General features: G+C 38.8%; 1 protein-coding gene across 1 annotated transcript in view; it reads left to right on the top strand.

The window, feature by feature from the left end:
• Positions 1-14,439, top strand: part of DUBAI (Deubiquitinating apoptotic inhibitor) — a 378,846-nt gene that overhangs the window by 59,583 nt on the left and 304,824 nt on the right. The window contains exon 3 of the mRNA XM_067140455.2: positions 4,167-4,375. Coding sequence (XP_066996556.2) covers positions 4,167-4,375 — 209 coding nt within the window. The remainder of the gene's footprint in view (positions 1-4,166; positions 4,376-14,439) is intronic.

Below are 14,439 nucleotides of genomic sequence, written 5' to 3'. Positions count from 1 at the left end.
ACCCCATTCAACCATTCACATTTCCACATTCATTTTAATTTATTTCAATTTTTTAAATTCACATAGATTTTAAGTAAAACAAGGTACTTATTAAGATGTTCTTAATAAGATAAATACTTTGTAATTTCACCTAAACCGAGCTCGATAGCTGCAGTCGCTTAAGTGCGGCCAGTATCCAGTATTCGGGAGATAGTAGGTTCGAACCCCACTGTCGGTAGTCCTGAAAATGGTTTTCCGTGGTTTCCCATTTTCACACCAGGCAAATGCTGCGGCTGTACCTTAATTAAGGCCACGGCCGCTTCCTTCCCACTCCTAGCCCTTTCCTGTCCCATCGTCGCCGTAAGACCTATCTGTGTCGGTGCGAGGTAAAACAACTAACAAAAAAAAAATTTCACCTAAGCGTTGTAATACAGCTGAAGATGTTCCAAATGGAATGAAACATGTTCTTTATATGACTAATTGATTTGCTTAATGCAAATATAGGTATCAAAAAGGTGGAAATTTACTGTTATTGATTCATTGTAAATAGGATTTGATACGGGAAGTGAAGCCAATTTCTTGTAATCGGTAATACGCTGCCGATACAACAGGCCTAAGTTCCTGTGCTGGAATGACCAGGCTGCAGACAGCCACGAACACTCCTTTACCTTTATTCTGTTAAATGTGCACACTGCTCATTCTAATCAGTGCCTCAGAGTAGGGACTGAATTGCTGGAATGCTGTGAGAAGCAGTGTGTTACGTACCAGTAGTATCAGAAAATTTATGATTCAGGGAATGGTATGCTAAAGAAGACAGAGATCTAACTCTCCAGCTACTTCTCGTCAACATTCAAGCAGGCTGTTACACTCGGTACGCGGCAGTAATCCCATCTATCGGAGATGAGTAGCAGCGGAAGACACAAAGCTCATCACAACAAACATGGTCAATGTAATGTTATTGTTGATCAGTTTTATTAGCTTTCCTTATTGTAGGCCTTCACATGTAGTTTCCTTCTGACTCTGTGATATCAGGGCATCTCATAAAATTATTTATAGCATAGGCTGTAGTTCCTTATTCCCCGACTTTACATACTGATTTTCATTTAAATCTGTTTACCCATTTTCTTGTGACTCTGCGCTGATACGGACTTAGCAACAGGAATACTGTATATCTTATCATGGTATGGTAAAAATGTATAAGACCTAAACGATTGGAAATTTAATAGTATATAACTTAAGTTATGTAGTATTTATCAATAGGACCACCAATTACATGTAATAAATATCATTTTCGGTCTGTATTGATGTATTATCTGATTAGAATAATAACAGTAATTTATTTATTACATTGACCACCTAATCAATACAATAAGTCATTGTCTTGAATGATTTACATTGATTTATTAACTAAAAGTGGTACATGTTTCGCCTAGTATGAAGGCGACCTGACCTTAAATTATCATACATATTAGATAGGAAACAGAAAACCCTGAACCATAAATTGCTTTGTTTACAAGAAAACGAACACAAAACATCTGACCAAAATACAAACAACAAAGTGTCCCCTTCCCATTTGACTAACATTCCTACCACAATTAACCTATCTAATACAGCATTCTCTAACCAAGAGATGAATCTATTAGATAAAGGTATCAAACATAATTGGCCTAATCACAATTTTTCTTATGTTGGCCAAACTGGCCGCAGCTTCTCCACCAGATACGCCGAACATTACAATGCTCAAAGACACAATAAATTCTCCGCAATGGCCAACCACATGAGGGACACAGGACATAAATTCACTACAATAGAACAAGACCTTCATATTCTCAAGAGTCAATAAAAGTCAATAAAAGTAAACTTATGACACAATATGAAAATTTATTCATTTTCCTCGACCAACGTTTCAATAAAGATAAGAACCTAAATGACATTATTGATAAAAAAAAGCCCCTTATATGAACAGATTTTAATTCTATTACAAAATTCAATTCCCCTCACCAATATATTCTTAAAAATTTTCAACCTCAAATTAATAAGCATTCCCACCTCCTCTACAGCTAATACACTCCCCTCCCTTCCCCTCACAGCTAGTACCTCTAATTCAAATGCAACCAATAAACCCATCGCCACACCCACTCTAATATCGCTCCCTCCAATGCCTTCTCACCGATACAACACGTGCAGTAATACACTCTCCTCCTTCTCTCCCACCAATTGCAGCTCCCCTCCAAGTACTACGAACAAGCCAATAATCACGCCTCCACAAACAGTTCCCCCTCCAACACAAACCTACAGCTACAACACTCGTAGTAAGAAGTCTACAGACCGAGCTCGATAGCTGCAGTCGCTTAAGTGCGGCCAGTATCCAGTATTCGGGAGATAGTAGGTTCGAACCCCACTGTCGGCAGCCCTGAAAATGGTTTTCCGTGGTTTCCCATTTTCACACCAGGCAAATGCTGGGGCTGTACCTTAATTAAGGCCACAGCCGCTTCCTTCCCACTCCTAGCCCTTACCCGTCCCATCGTCGCCATAAGACCTATCTGTGTCGGTGCGACATAAAGCAACTAGCAAAAAGAAGTCTACAGTTGTCAATACACTTAATCCATAACGTACAAGCTGCCTTCACCTCGTCAAATGGTAAGTATACACGATCTCCGTTAAACTTTTAAAAAATGCTTTTCACACAATTAATACCTTGTTTCTGGTTTCCTTTTACAGATTCAACTGTCAATAAACTCATATTCTTGACAACATTTTAACATTGCTTCAAACTGAGGTCCAATTTTAACACTGTTCTTCAACCTTTATTCTACAACTTTTTATCTTCTCATCAATGTGTTCTACATATCTACCATATGCCTATGACTTTTGTCTCCTAGAAAGGAATATAGTGATCTCTTGACCAACCTTCAACATTATTTTCTCAATATTACTTTTTGAATAAATATGACATCATCATTTTCGTCAGAGTCTAATTATAACCGCCAATCGTTCAACTTAATTTTACAGCAATCTTACTACTTGTTCATCACAAGCTGTTGCTTTGTCCATTTTACTTGTAATAGCAGCCTTTTAATGTCAATTTTATTACTTTCACCTTTGTAATTCTTCACATTGTAAAAAAAAATTTTAAAACCAACATTGTTATTTTTAAAGTTATTTTTAGTTTAAGTCTCTTGAAGATTTTTTAAATTTATTTCATCTTATTATATGTTAATCAAGTGCTATTTTTATTCCGCGGTTAAGACAACGGCTGATGATGCCTTCATACTAGGCGAAACATGTACCACTTTTAGTTAAAAGATTAATGTAAATCATCCAAGACAATGATTTATTGTATTGATTAGGTGGTCAATTTAATAAATAACTTACTGTTATTATTCTAATCAGGACCACCAATAACATAAATATTTGAGAATTAAATTTTAGATCTTTCCCTAAACTACCATTTCACTCAGCGTGAATAAAATTATTCATGGCCTAGATTGTAGAGACTTATTCTCAGACTTTACGTACCGATTTTTAAAAATTCTCTTCAGCCGTTTTTTCATGATGCACGTACATACATACAGGCAGATAGAAATTATGGAAAATTAAAAAGTGCATACCCTTGTTGCTGTGGGCACGACTGATACAGAAATGCGCTGCTTTTTAAATTCTGAGCAATGTACAGACAGAACTCTTTATATATATATATATATATATATATATATATATATATATATATAGATGGAAAGATTGAGAGCTTAGCAGGTGAAAAACGGTAAAAATTAGCTGAACATCACTGATATGATGCACACCTCATTGTTATGTAGTGAACTTTTCTTATTTACTGAGACAGTCTTGCTATGCTCAGGCTCAGAGGGATCCTGTCCTAACCTGCATTTAGCATGGTAGTTTAATTGCTTGTGAAGTGAAATTGAATGTGGAATATGCTAGAGAAGAAAATTCTTTCTTTCTTTCTTTCTTTCTTTCTTTCTTTCTTTGTCATGGTTTGTGTTTACTTGTTCCCAAGAATTTTATTGCAGTTGTACCCACCCGATGATATTTGACTGGAAAATAAACATTCATTTTATATTTGACTAATTATTTATTTAATCTGTTCGTTCATTCATTCTGAAATAAGGAAAACATTATATTGTGTTGTTCTCACTTTGGCTCATAGTATTACTCTTATGTTTCAGACTTGTCAAATTTGGTTCTTCTGGTGAAAGTTTACTGGGATGGTCGATTATCAAACTGTTCAAGCAGCAGCATAAGGAGAGACTTAAAGCTGTGCTCACTATTGATGTCCTTTTGGCTATTTTTCAGAGGCCAAGCTCTCTTAATGATCCTGGTATAGCTCGTCTGTTGGAGTTGCTAGATGTCTTTTTAGAAGTCTCGCCGATGGCAAGTATGTAATGATTTTTAAAATGTGGTGGTGTTCTGTTGTCTCTCTTGTTGTAGTTAAATATATTTCAATAGCCTACTTGGTATGTTGCATTCAGGATAATAGTGACTTCAGTTATAGTTTGTGCATTTAATGCATTTTACTGGTTCTTTTTTCTTCATTTACAATATAGAAGGGTTAGGATATATTTGATTTCAAATGGGTTCTTGATCCATTTAAGCCATGCTGCCATCACTAGTTGTTTCGGACCACCAGCATTGCGGACTATTATCCTGCATTATAGTTTCCATTGTAGTAAATGTTAGAGAATGAACATAGGAATTTTATCCCATTCCTTGTAACGGGCTTCCTAATGCGTTAAGAGTGCATAGACAGCAATGTTTCACAGCCTGTTTCAGGAGTTAAGATGCACAGAAGTCCATAGGTATTTCATCTGGACTTCTCACCAGAATGTATTGAAATGGAATAACAAAAATTCCTGATTCCTGCTTCTCCCGAATACTGAGGAGGGATGTTCTGATGGTATGTATTGACTTCTTATCCATGTGAATGCACACATCTACACAAATGAAGGATGTCAGTGCTGTAGATGAGAATCCTTAATAGGTGGCAGCATTCACTCTATTATTTTCCCCGTGCCATTAATTTCCCTGCATGTCCGAGACTATTGGCAACCATAAGGCCCCATGGAAAAGTGGTCTGGCTGTGATAAACGAAGTGAAATTAACATTGGAGTTCACCGGTATGTCTGTTTCGAGTATGTATGATGCGCGGAAAGACTTTTCTATTACCAGCCATGTTACCACACCAGGTAAAATGAGGCCACGTGTTAGAACTGTTTTGGACGTGGAGTGCGATGAATTTCTTTGTTCTGTTATCCGGAGGAAAGTGCACATATTTGTTAAAAGCAATGAACCCCCTATGATTAACAATGTTATCGGCTGTAAATTCTGATTCTGAACTTCCAGTTTTAAAAAAATCCTCCCTTCACATGCTACTGAAAGAAATAGGTTTCGAGTTCATCAGTAGAAATCGAAAAATCGTTGTAATGGGCAGAGATGATATTATATTGTTGCGTAAGCGTTATCTCCACAAGATAAGAGAATTTAGGCAACAGTGGCGAAAATTTTACTGTTTTTGTTGTTGTTTGCTTTACGTCGCACTGACATAGATAGGTCTTATGGCAACGATGGGATAGGAAAGGCCTAGGAATGGGAAGGTACCGGCCATCACCTTAATTAAGGTACAGCCCCAGCATTTGCCTGGTGTGAAAATGGGAAACCACGGAAAACCAACTTCAGGGCTACCGACAGTGGGATTCGAACCCACTATCTCCCAGATGCAAACTAACAGCTGAACGCCCCTAACCACATGGCCAACTCGCCCAATAAATTTTTTACTGTTTGGATGAGATGTGGATTAACGAAGGGCATACAGCATCAAAGGCATGGCGAGGCACTACCATAAACCAATAAATTAATTTAAAATACCACCTTCTTTTGGGTTGAAGCACCGGCCTAAAAATTCCAACCGGGAGGGGTAAGCGACTGATAGTGTTACAAATTGGAAGTGTGATGATCTTGTGTTAATCTAAATAAAACTGGAGACTATCATGATGAAATGACTGGAGCCGTATTTAAAACGTTCTTTGAAAGAATATTACCAAAGCTATTTCCAGGTAGTTTTATTGTGTTAGACAACGCTCCTTATCATATTGTGAAGTTAGAACATATCCCAAACAAATCCTGGAAGAAAGCTGAAGTACTTTCATGGCTGAGAAGTAAGAACGTAACATGCGGCAAAGGACTTGTTAAAACTGAATTGCTGGAATTGGTGAAGACTCACAGGCTTCAGTTCGAGAAATACGTTATAGATGACTTACAAACCATCACTCTCATTTTTGTTCCGTATTGAAAACAGCGATCTCACTTTGTTTACAAAAGGAGTATATCTTTTACCCCACCTATTCAATACAATTAATACCACGTTATGTGGTTAAATAAACATAGAAATTCTAAATTTTAAGGGGACATGTTTCGCCCTTCTTTTATTGGGCATCACCAGCCTTGTTTAATCTTAAAACAAACATTATTTACAGGAAATTGATATTTATAATTTTAAAAATAGAACTGTGATTTCTTAAGGTTAAAAACACTAAGGAATAGTAGTTATAAAATCTGATGTTGGGACATGACATATAAACACATGTTAAAATCATTGTAAACAATTTTAAAATCATTGTCCATAAGAAAATTTATACATACATACATACATTATCATTAAAGGCTGTTATGCCTTTCAGCGTTCAGTCTGCAAGCCTCTGTAAATTTACTAAGCGTCGCCACAATCGTTTATTTACGACAAGTGCTGTGGCCTCATTTAGTTCTATACCTCTCATTTTTAAATCCTTAGAAACTGAGTCTACCCAACATCATCATCATCTTGGTCTCCCTCTACTTCTCTTACCCTCCATAACAGAGTCCATTATTCTCCTAGGCAACCTATCCTCCTCCATTCGCCCCACATGACCCCACCACAGAAGCCGGTTTATGCGTACAGCTTCATCCATCGAGTTCATTCCAAAAATAGCCTTTATCGCCTCATTCCGAGCACCCTCCTGCCATTGTTCCCACCTGTTTGTACCAGCAATCGTTCTCGCTACTTTCATGTCTTATGAATAAGATATCCTGAGTCCACCCAGCTTTCGCTCCCGTAAAGCAAAGTTGGTCTGAAAACAGACCGATGTAAAGATAGTTTCGTCTGGGAGCTGACTTCGTTGATCGCAACTGCGAGCTCTCTGCATTAGCTTTACTACACCTTGATTCAATCTCACTTACTGTATTACCATCCTGGGAGAACACACAACCTAAATACTTGAAATTATTGACCTGTTCTAGCTTTGTATCACCAATCTGACATTCAGTTCTGTTAAATTTCTTACCTACTGACATCAATTTAGCCTTCGAAAGGCTAAGGCTGTAGGCTTTCGGCACAATCTGCCATCAAGACCAAGTCGTCAGCATAGGCCAGACTGCTTACTACATTTCCACCAAACTGAATCCCTCCCTGCCATTTTATACCTTTCAGCAGATGATCCATGTAAACTACAAACAGAAACCTCTGTAAGTATCCTAAACCAAGAACTCATTTTACCATCAATTCTCATTGAAGCACAATTGTCAACATAAATGCCTTCGATTGATTTTAATAATCTACTTTGAATTCCATAGTCCCGCAGTATGGCGAACATCTTTTCCCTCGGTACCCTGTCATATGCTTTCTCTAGATCTACGAAACATAAACACAACTGCCTATTCCTCTCGTAGCATTTCTCAGTTATCTGGCGCATACTGAAAATCTGATCCTGACAGACTACGTTGGTTTTTATCCAACTTCCTCTCAACTACTGATCACACCCTCCTTTCCAAGATGCCAGTGAATACTTTGCCTGGTATACTAATCAACGAGATACCTTAATAGTTGTTGCAATCCTTCCTGTTCCCTTGCTCATAGATAGGAGCAATTACTGCTTTGGTCCAATCTGAAGGTACCGTACCAACACTCTATGCTAATCTTACTACTCTATGAAGCCATTTCATTCCTGCCCTCCCACTATATTTCACCATTTCAGGTCTAATTTCATCTATTCATGCTGCTTTATGACAATGGAGTTTATTTACCATCCTTTCCACTTCCTCAAGCGTAATTTCGCCATCATCATTTTCCTCCTCCCCATGAGCTTGGCTGTTCGCAACACCACCAGGAAGATTTCCTTTAACGTTGAGAAGATGTTCAAAATATTCCTTCCACCTTTCCGGTGATTCCCTGGGATCTATTATGAGTTCACCTGAATTACTCAAAACACTGTTCTTTTTCCCTCCCTTCCTAAGATTCTTTATTACTGTCCTGAAAGGTTTCCCCGCTGCTTGGCCTAGCCTCTCCAGGTTATTACCAAAATCTTCCCACGACTTCTTTTTGGATTCAACAACTATTTCTTTCACTCTGTTTCTTTCATCTTCATACAAATCCCTGTTTTCCTCGGCCCTTGTTTGGAGCCATTTCTTATAAGCCTTCTTTTTACGTTTACAAGCTGCTCTCACGTCATCATTCTACCAAGATGTTTGCCCTTTCCCATCTTTGCACTCAGTTGTTCCTAGGCATTCCCTTGTTGTTTCTACTACAGCATCCCTGTATGCCACCCATTCACTTTCTATATCCTGAACCTGGTTACTGTCTACTGTTCGAAACTTCTCGCTAATCATATCCATGTACTTCTGTCTAATTTCCTTGTCCTGGAGGTTTTCTACCCTTATTCATTTGCAGACAGATTTCACTTTCTTTACCCTGGGCCTAGAGATACTTATTTCTACCCTTATTCATTTGCAGACAGATTTCACTTTCTCTACCCTAGGCCTAGAGATACTTAGTTCACTACAAATCAGATAGTGGTCTGTATCGTCGAAAAATCCCCGGAAACTCGTACATTCCTAACAGATTTCCTGAAATCGAAGTCGGTTAAGATATAGTCTATTATGGATCTGGTACCCCTAGACTCCTATGTGTAGCTGTGTATAGCCTAATGCTTGAAGAATGTATTTGTAACTGCTAAACCCATACTGGCACAGAAGTCCAGCAAACGCTTCCCATTCCTGTTAGCTTCCATATCTTCCCCACATTTACCTATCACCCTTTCGTATCCTTCAGTCCTATTTCCAACTTTCGTATTGAAATCGCCCATTAGCACTATTCTATCCTTGCTGTTGACCCTGACCATGATGTCACTCAATGCTTCATAAAACTTGTCGACTTCATCCTCATCTGCACCCTCACATGGTGAATACACTGAGGCAATTCTCGCGTTAATTCCTCCAACTGCCAAATCTACCCACATCATTCTCTCATTTACGTGCCTAACAGAAACTATGTTGCGTACAATGGTGTTCCTGATAAACAGCCCTACCCTATACTTCTTCCTTTCCTTTCTAACACCCTTCAAGTACACTTTATAACCTCCTATCTCTTCCTCGTTATCTCCCCTTACCCGAATATCACTTACTCCTAGCACATCCGGATGCATCTTCTTTGCTGACTCAGCCAGTTCTTCATTTTTTCTTCCATAAGCCCCATTAATATTGATAGCTCCCCATCAAATTCCATTTTGTTCGCCAAGTTGTTTTCAAGGAGTCCCTCGCCTGCCAAATGGGAGTGGGACTCCGTTACTCCCATAGCTCCGAGGCTTGCTTAAAATGTTGTGAGCTCAGTAAATTCATGAAGCAGGATGGTACCCTACTTACACGTAGTCTAAGTGAGGATCTATTCTCTAACGGGTTATGACCACCGGTGCATTGTATAGCCCTAGCCTCCTGTGCACGAGGAAGGTCATAACTCAGAATATGTCCAAGATGCCCACTCCCATTCCATAGCAACTGGTATCCCGACACCTAGGACCACTTACTAGGTCACTAGCCGTTGCCCATGGTTCACGAACAAGGACGTGACTACAGTAACCCACACCATGAAGCATGTCATATAAAATTCTAAAAACAACTTTTGTCTGTCACTGAAGTGGATCTTCTTCGTCAGAAAATTCGAGCCTATGTAGGCTTGAGGCAATTGTCAATACAAGTCTTCAATAGACTAGATTGGTTGAAACGTTGAGGTTGATTTTTTTTTTTTTTTAGTTTGCAAACAGGAGCTAAAGAATATTGGCCAGGAGGAAAGAGGAATGTTTTAAAATATCTTATTAAGTTGGTTGATCCATAAATTATCATAACATATCGTAATATAACCAGTGCAAAAAAGATGTTGATGTGCTGGTTGAAGCTGCGATTGAGACGAGTATATCTGGTATTTGACAAGTATGTTTGACTGTCTCGTGAAGTGTAGTCTCTTTAGAAGATATAGAATATCGTGGAAAAGGATGTGGTTATACTGTAATGAAACAAAAAGAAACACTTGTATGATGGTGCGTGTTTAAATCGTATTTTAATATCCAAGAGTTATGTGTTATGTAAAACGGGTACTTACTTATTCGCCGTAAGAATGTCTATCTTAGTGTATTAGCAGCATTGGTCTGTCTGGAGTTCCTACACCTCGCGTTGTATCAATGCGGTAGAGGAGGAGGGGAATGTTGAGGGGAAGCGGAGGTAGGCGGTGCATCACATGTCGATGTTAATGTGGAGGGGGGGATTGTTTGGAGAGGCAAGTGCAGGCTTAGTATACGAAAAGATAAGGGGAGTTTTTGTTTCAAAGGATTTAAATATTCGTGGGACTTTGTTCTGATTTGGATTGACTGTTTTTAATAACAGGCGTTAAAGTATATAAGGGACTCTTGACTTCCGTATCATCGTTACGGTTTCGATCTTTATTATATGTTTTGTCCAGGAAAATATATATATATTCTCCAGTGGCGGCGCGTTCTATATGTTCAGTGGTTCAGTGAACCCCCTAGAAATATATAACTCTTAGTAAAATGGTCAATCAAGTGCATATTTCTTTAATTACGTCTGTAAATTTGCGCTCGGAGCGATAATTTTGACATCAACACTCGATTGCTCTCTGGAACCTGTGAAAAGGTTCAATTTCAGGATTGTGGGCGCGCGGCGGTGGGACGTAAGGAGGGTGAGCATGGTGCGGGGACGTGTGGGGCAAGGGGGGTAAGCCGAGAACAAAGCTAAACTATCGCTGGTGACTAGACCAGCTCTTGGCAGCGCTCGACACGATCTACATCGAACAAGCCCGAAGTTAGCCGATGTATTGTCTCAAAGCGCGCGGTTAAAATTTGCTGTATATGGTACATTTTGAAGAGATTTTAATTTCACGATTTTGCGTTTTAGACGTAATTAACCGCAATGAATCAAAATACTATGGTAACTGCGATTTGTATAAAATAGGCGTACGTAGCCTATGTGAATGTAATTATCGTAAACTTTTAATCAGTAAGAAGTGCTCATAAAAGCAAAATACGTCAATAAAAGAACATAAATAACAACAGGCTGACTAACACGTTTTTGAAGCCGTATTTATTTCTGACCCATCAGTTCAGCCACCCCCGGAACAGTACCGTAGCGAATATCTACTCAAGACTGTGTTTAGTGAAGTGCTCTATTGTATCTGACGTTCGTTATCATGGTGTTTGGCGGTGTCTTGATGCGTGTGTCGTGTATTCATCAGTCTGGAAATGAATACTGTTCGATTTCTTCTAAAGAATACCTTTCCAACACTTGGTTTAGAAGAAAAATGCAGAATAAAGCAGCTGGGCAGGCCTCTTCCCACCATGAACATTATTCAGAAGCAAACTAGTAGAGGTAAGGATTTTTGTAGAACATTTAAACCACAGATTTACGAGAGGAATACTTGGCTATGTGGTTGCGATACCATTAATAGGTTTTTCTCTTTACCGTGCTTGCTTTTTGCTAAGGGTAAGGACACAAATTAGAGAAAAATCAGGAGTATCAGATCTCAGCCATTTAACACAAAAGATCAAAAAGCACGAAACGTCTATTACACATAAGAGTGCATGTTTGGATCTTTCAGTTCTGGGGAAAACAGATATTAGGCAGCAGCTAAGTAACGCTTTCAGAAGGAATATTGAGAGACATAATGATAGTGTGAGAAAAAATAGGTACGTGGTCTCGAAGAAGTGAAGTTTTGTGGTGAATTTGAACTTGCTTTCAGAGGTCATGACGAAACACTCGATTCATACCATCCAGGCGCATTCAGAGGACTCATTCATTTTACTTCGGCATTGGATACCGTTGTTAGGGGTCATTTCAACAGTGCTACAGTCTTCAAGGGTACGTCGAAGGACATTCAAAATGACATTCTGGAATGCATGTTGCAAGTGTGTCGCGAGAATATTTTAGCTGAAGTAGCTACTGGAGATTTCGTCTCCGTAATAGCAGATGAAACATCTGATGTGTCTTCAGAGTGTCAGTTAGTCATTGTACTTCGATATGTATTAACTAATGGGGAGCCTGTTGAAAGGTTCTGGACTTTCTTAAACCCAACAGGAAACGACGCCTTCTCATTAGCCGATTGTATAAAACGGGTCCTCACTGAAGTAGTTGGAGAGCAAAAGAAAAAGTAGTCCCCCAAAGTTACGATGGTGCCAATGTTATGAGCGGCCGACACTCCGGAGTACAAAGAATTGTAAGGCAAGACTACCCATTTGCTTACTTTGTGCATTGTTACGCCCATCAGTTGAATTTAATTCTGGCCCAGGTTTCTAGCCACAGCAAAGAAGTGCGATTGTTCTTTGCCACCATTGGGGAGATTCCAGCATTTTTTTTTTCTCATTCGCCTCAGAGAGTGGCTGTTCTTGATGAGGTTGTGGGCAGAGGAGTTCCGCAAATCTCAGCTACGAGATGGAACTTTAAATCAAGATGTGTTCTTACATTGCACGAGCATAAGGAAGCAATAGTGGAATGCTTGGACAAAATTGAAGACACGAGCAGACAAACAGCTACTATGAACCAAGCACACGGACTGCGTCTGAAAATACAACAGCCAGCGTTTACTTTTTGGTTAGAGTTCTTTTACAGGGTTATGCCTCACGTGGACATTCTGTACAACCAAGTACAAAAGCGTTCTGCTAACCCTGTATCAGTGCGAAGTGCAGTAAGCTCCTTTGAAACGGCAATTTCGAAAGTAAGGGACAATGTTGACAACATTGTTGTGGAGGAAAATGTACAAGAAGACAACAGAGGGAAAAGAAGATACGAAAATAGTTACTACTCGAGGAGCATTGTGGCAAGAGGTATGTGACGTGCTCATAAATCACAGCAAAGAGAGGTTCAAATTCTCTAACCACTTACTGGCCTCCAGCTTCTTTGATCACCAATTCTTCCCATCCTTCCAAAATAATTTTCCAGAGGAGAATCTTACATATATTATACAATCCTATCCTTTTCTTGACAAACATAAACTGAAAACCGAACTGCAAGTGATTTGTTCAAGAAGTGATTTTAAAGAAATGAACAATGCAACTGACTTACTTGTTTTTTTGATAGAGAACAATCTCAGGGAACCTTTCGGAGAAGTGATGAAACTTTTGATATTAATTATTACTGTCCCCAAGACTACTTCTGAAGCAGAAAGGTGTTTTTCCACTTTAAAGCGGACTAAGACTTTCCTAAGGAGTACAATGGATGAAGAAAGACTGTCTGCTCTCGCTATGTTGTCCATCGAGAAGGAGATGACCCATAAATTAGTTGATTTTAATGAGAAGGTAATGGACTTATTTGCCGCCAGGAAGGAAAGGAGGATGGATTTCCTGTACACACAGACGACAGCTGTTATACCAACGCCACCAACGTCTTCAACATTAGACGAAACTGGATCAACTTAAGGTAATTACACTTTATATTCTCTGTCTTTCATTATTCGTTCTGGTAACTTCCTCGAGCTACAGCCGTGCGCATTCAAACGAAAGTCACCATTCTAGTCGAACAATGTCACTATTTTACATCTATGTAAATATCAAGTAACATTAAATATGGATTTAACATTTAAGAATATGGACACGTTATTTTTCAAAGTAATGAACCCCCAGATGTTTTATCCACGCGCCGCCACTGATATTCTCTAATTCATTTAAAAGTATGCCTTTGTTTTTATTTCTGATTATTGTGAGGTCCTTTTCTACTGAAGTAAAACAATGACCCGTTTCCTTCATATGCATGCTCATTGCCGAATATTTATTTTGTTTTTCTGCATTGAAATGTTCCATGTACCTTATAAAGATGCTTCGTCCAGTCTGTCCAACATATGAAATTCCACACTGGGAACATGTTAACCAGTAGACCCCTGAGCCGGAATATTTATTGTGATTATAATTGAAAAATACATATATATTGTGTTGTGTTGGTTGTTCCAAAGGCTATGTTCATATTATATTTGTTGAAAGTGTTACCAATTTGGTGGACAACTGGGCTACTGTATGTGAAAGTGGTGTACTCAGTTTTTTTAGGTTTGTCTGGTATAAGATTTGTGGATATTTTGTTTTTTAATCTTATGAATTAAGCGGTTTACCATTTCGATCTTACAAACATTCATTTTAGCAAGGT

This window comes from Anabrus simplex, chromosome 2, assembly GCF_040414725.1.
Source record: "Anabrus simplex isolate iqAnaSimp1 chromosome 2, ASM4041472v1, whole genome shotgun sequence".
NCBI lineage: Eukaryota > Metazoa > Arthropoda > Insecta > Orthoptera > Tettigoniidae > Anabrus > Anabrus simplex.
Note: the sequence above shows the minus strand (reverse complement) of the source record. Positions and strands in the feature narration are given on the sequence as shown.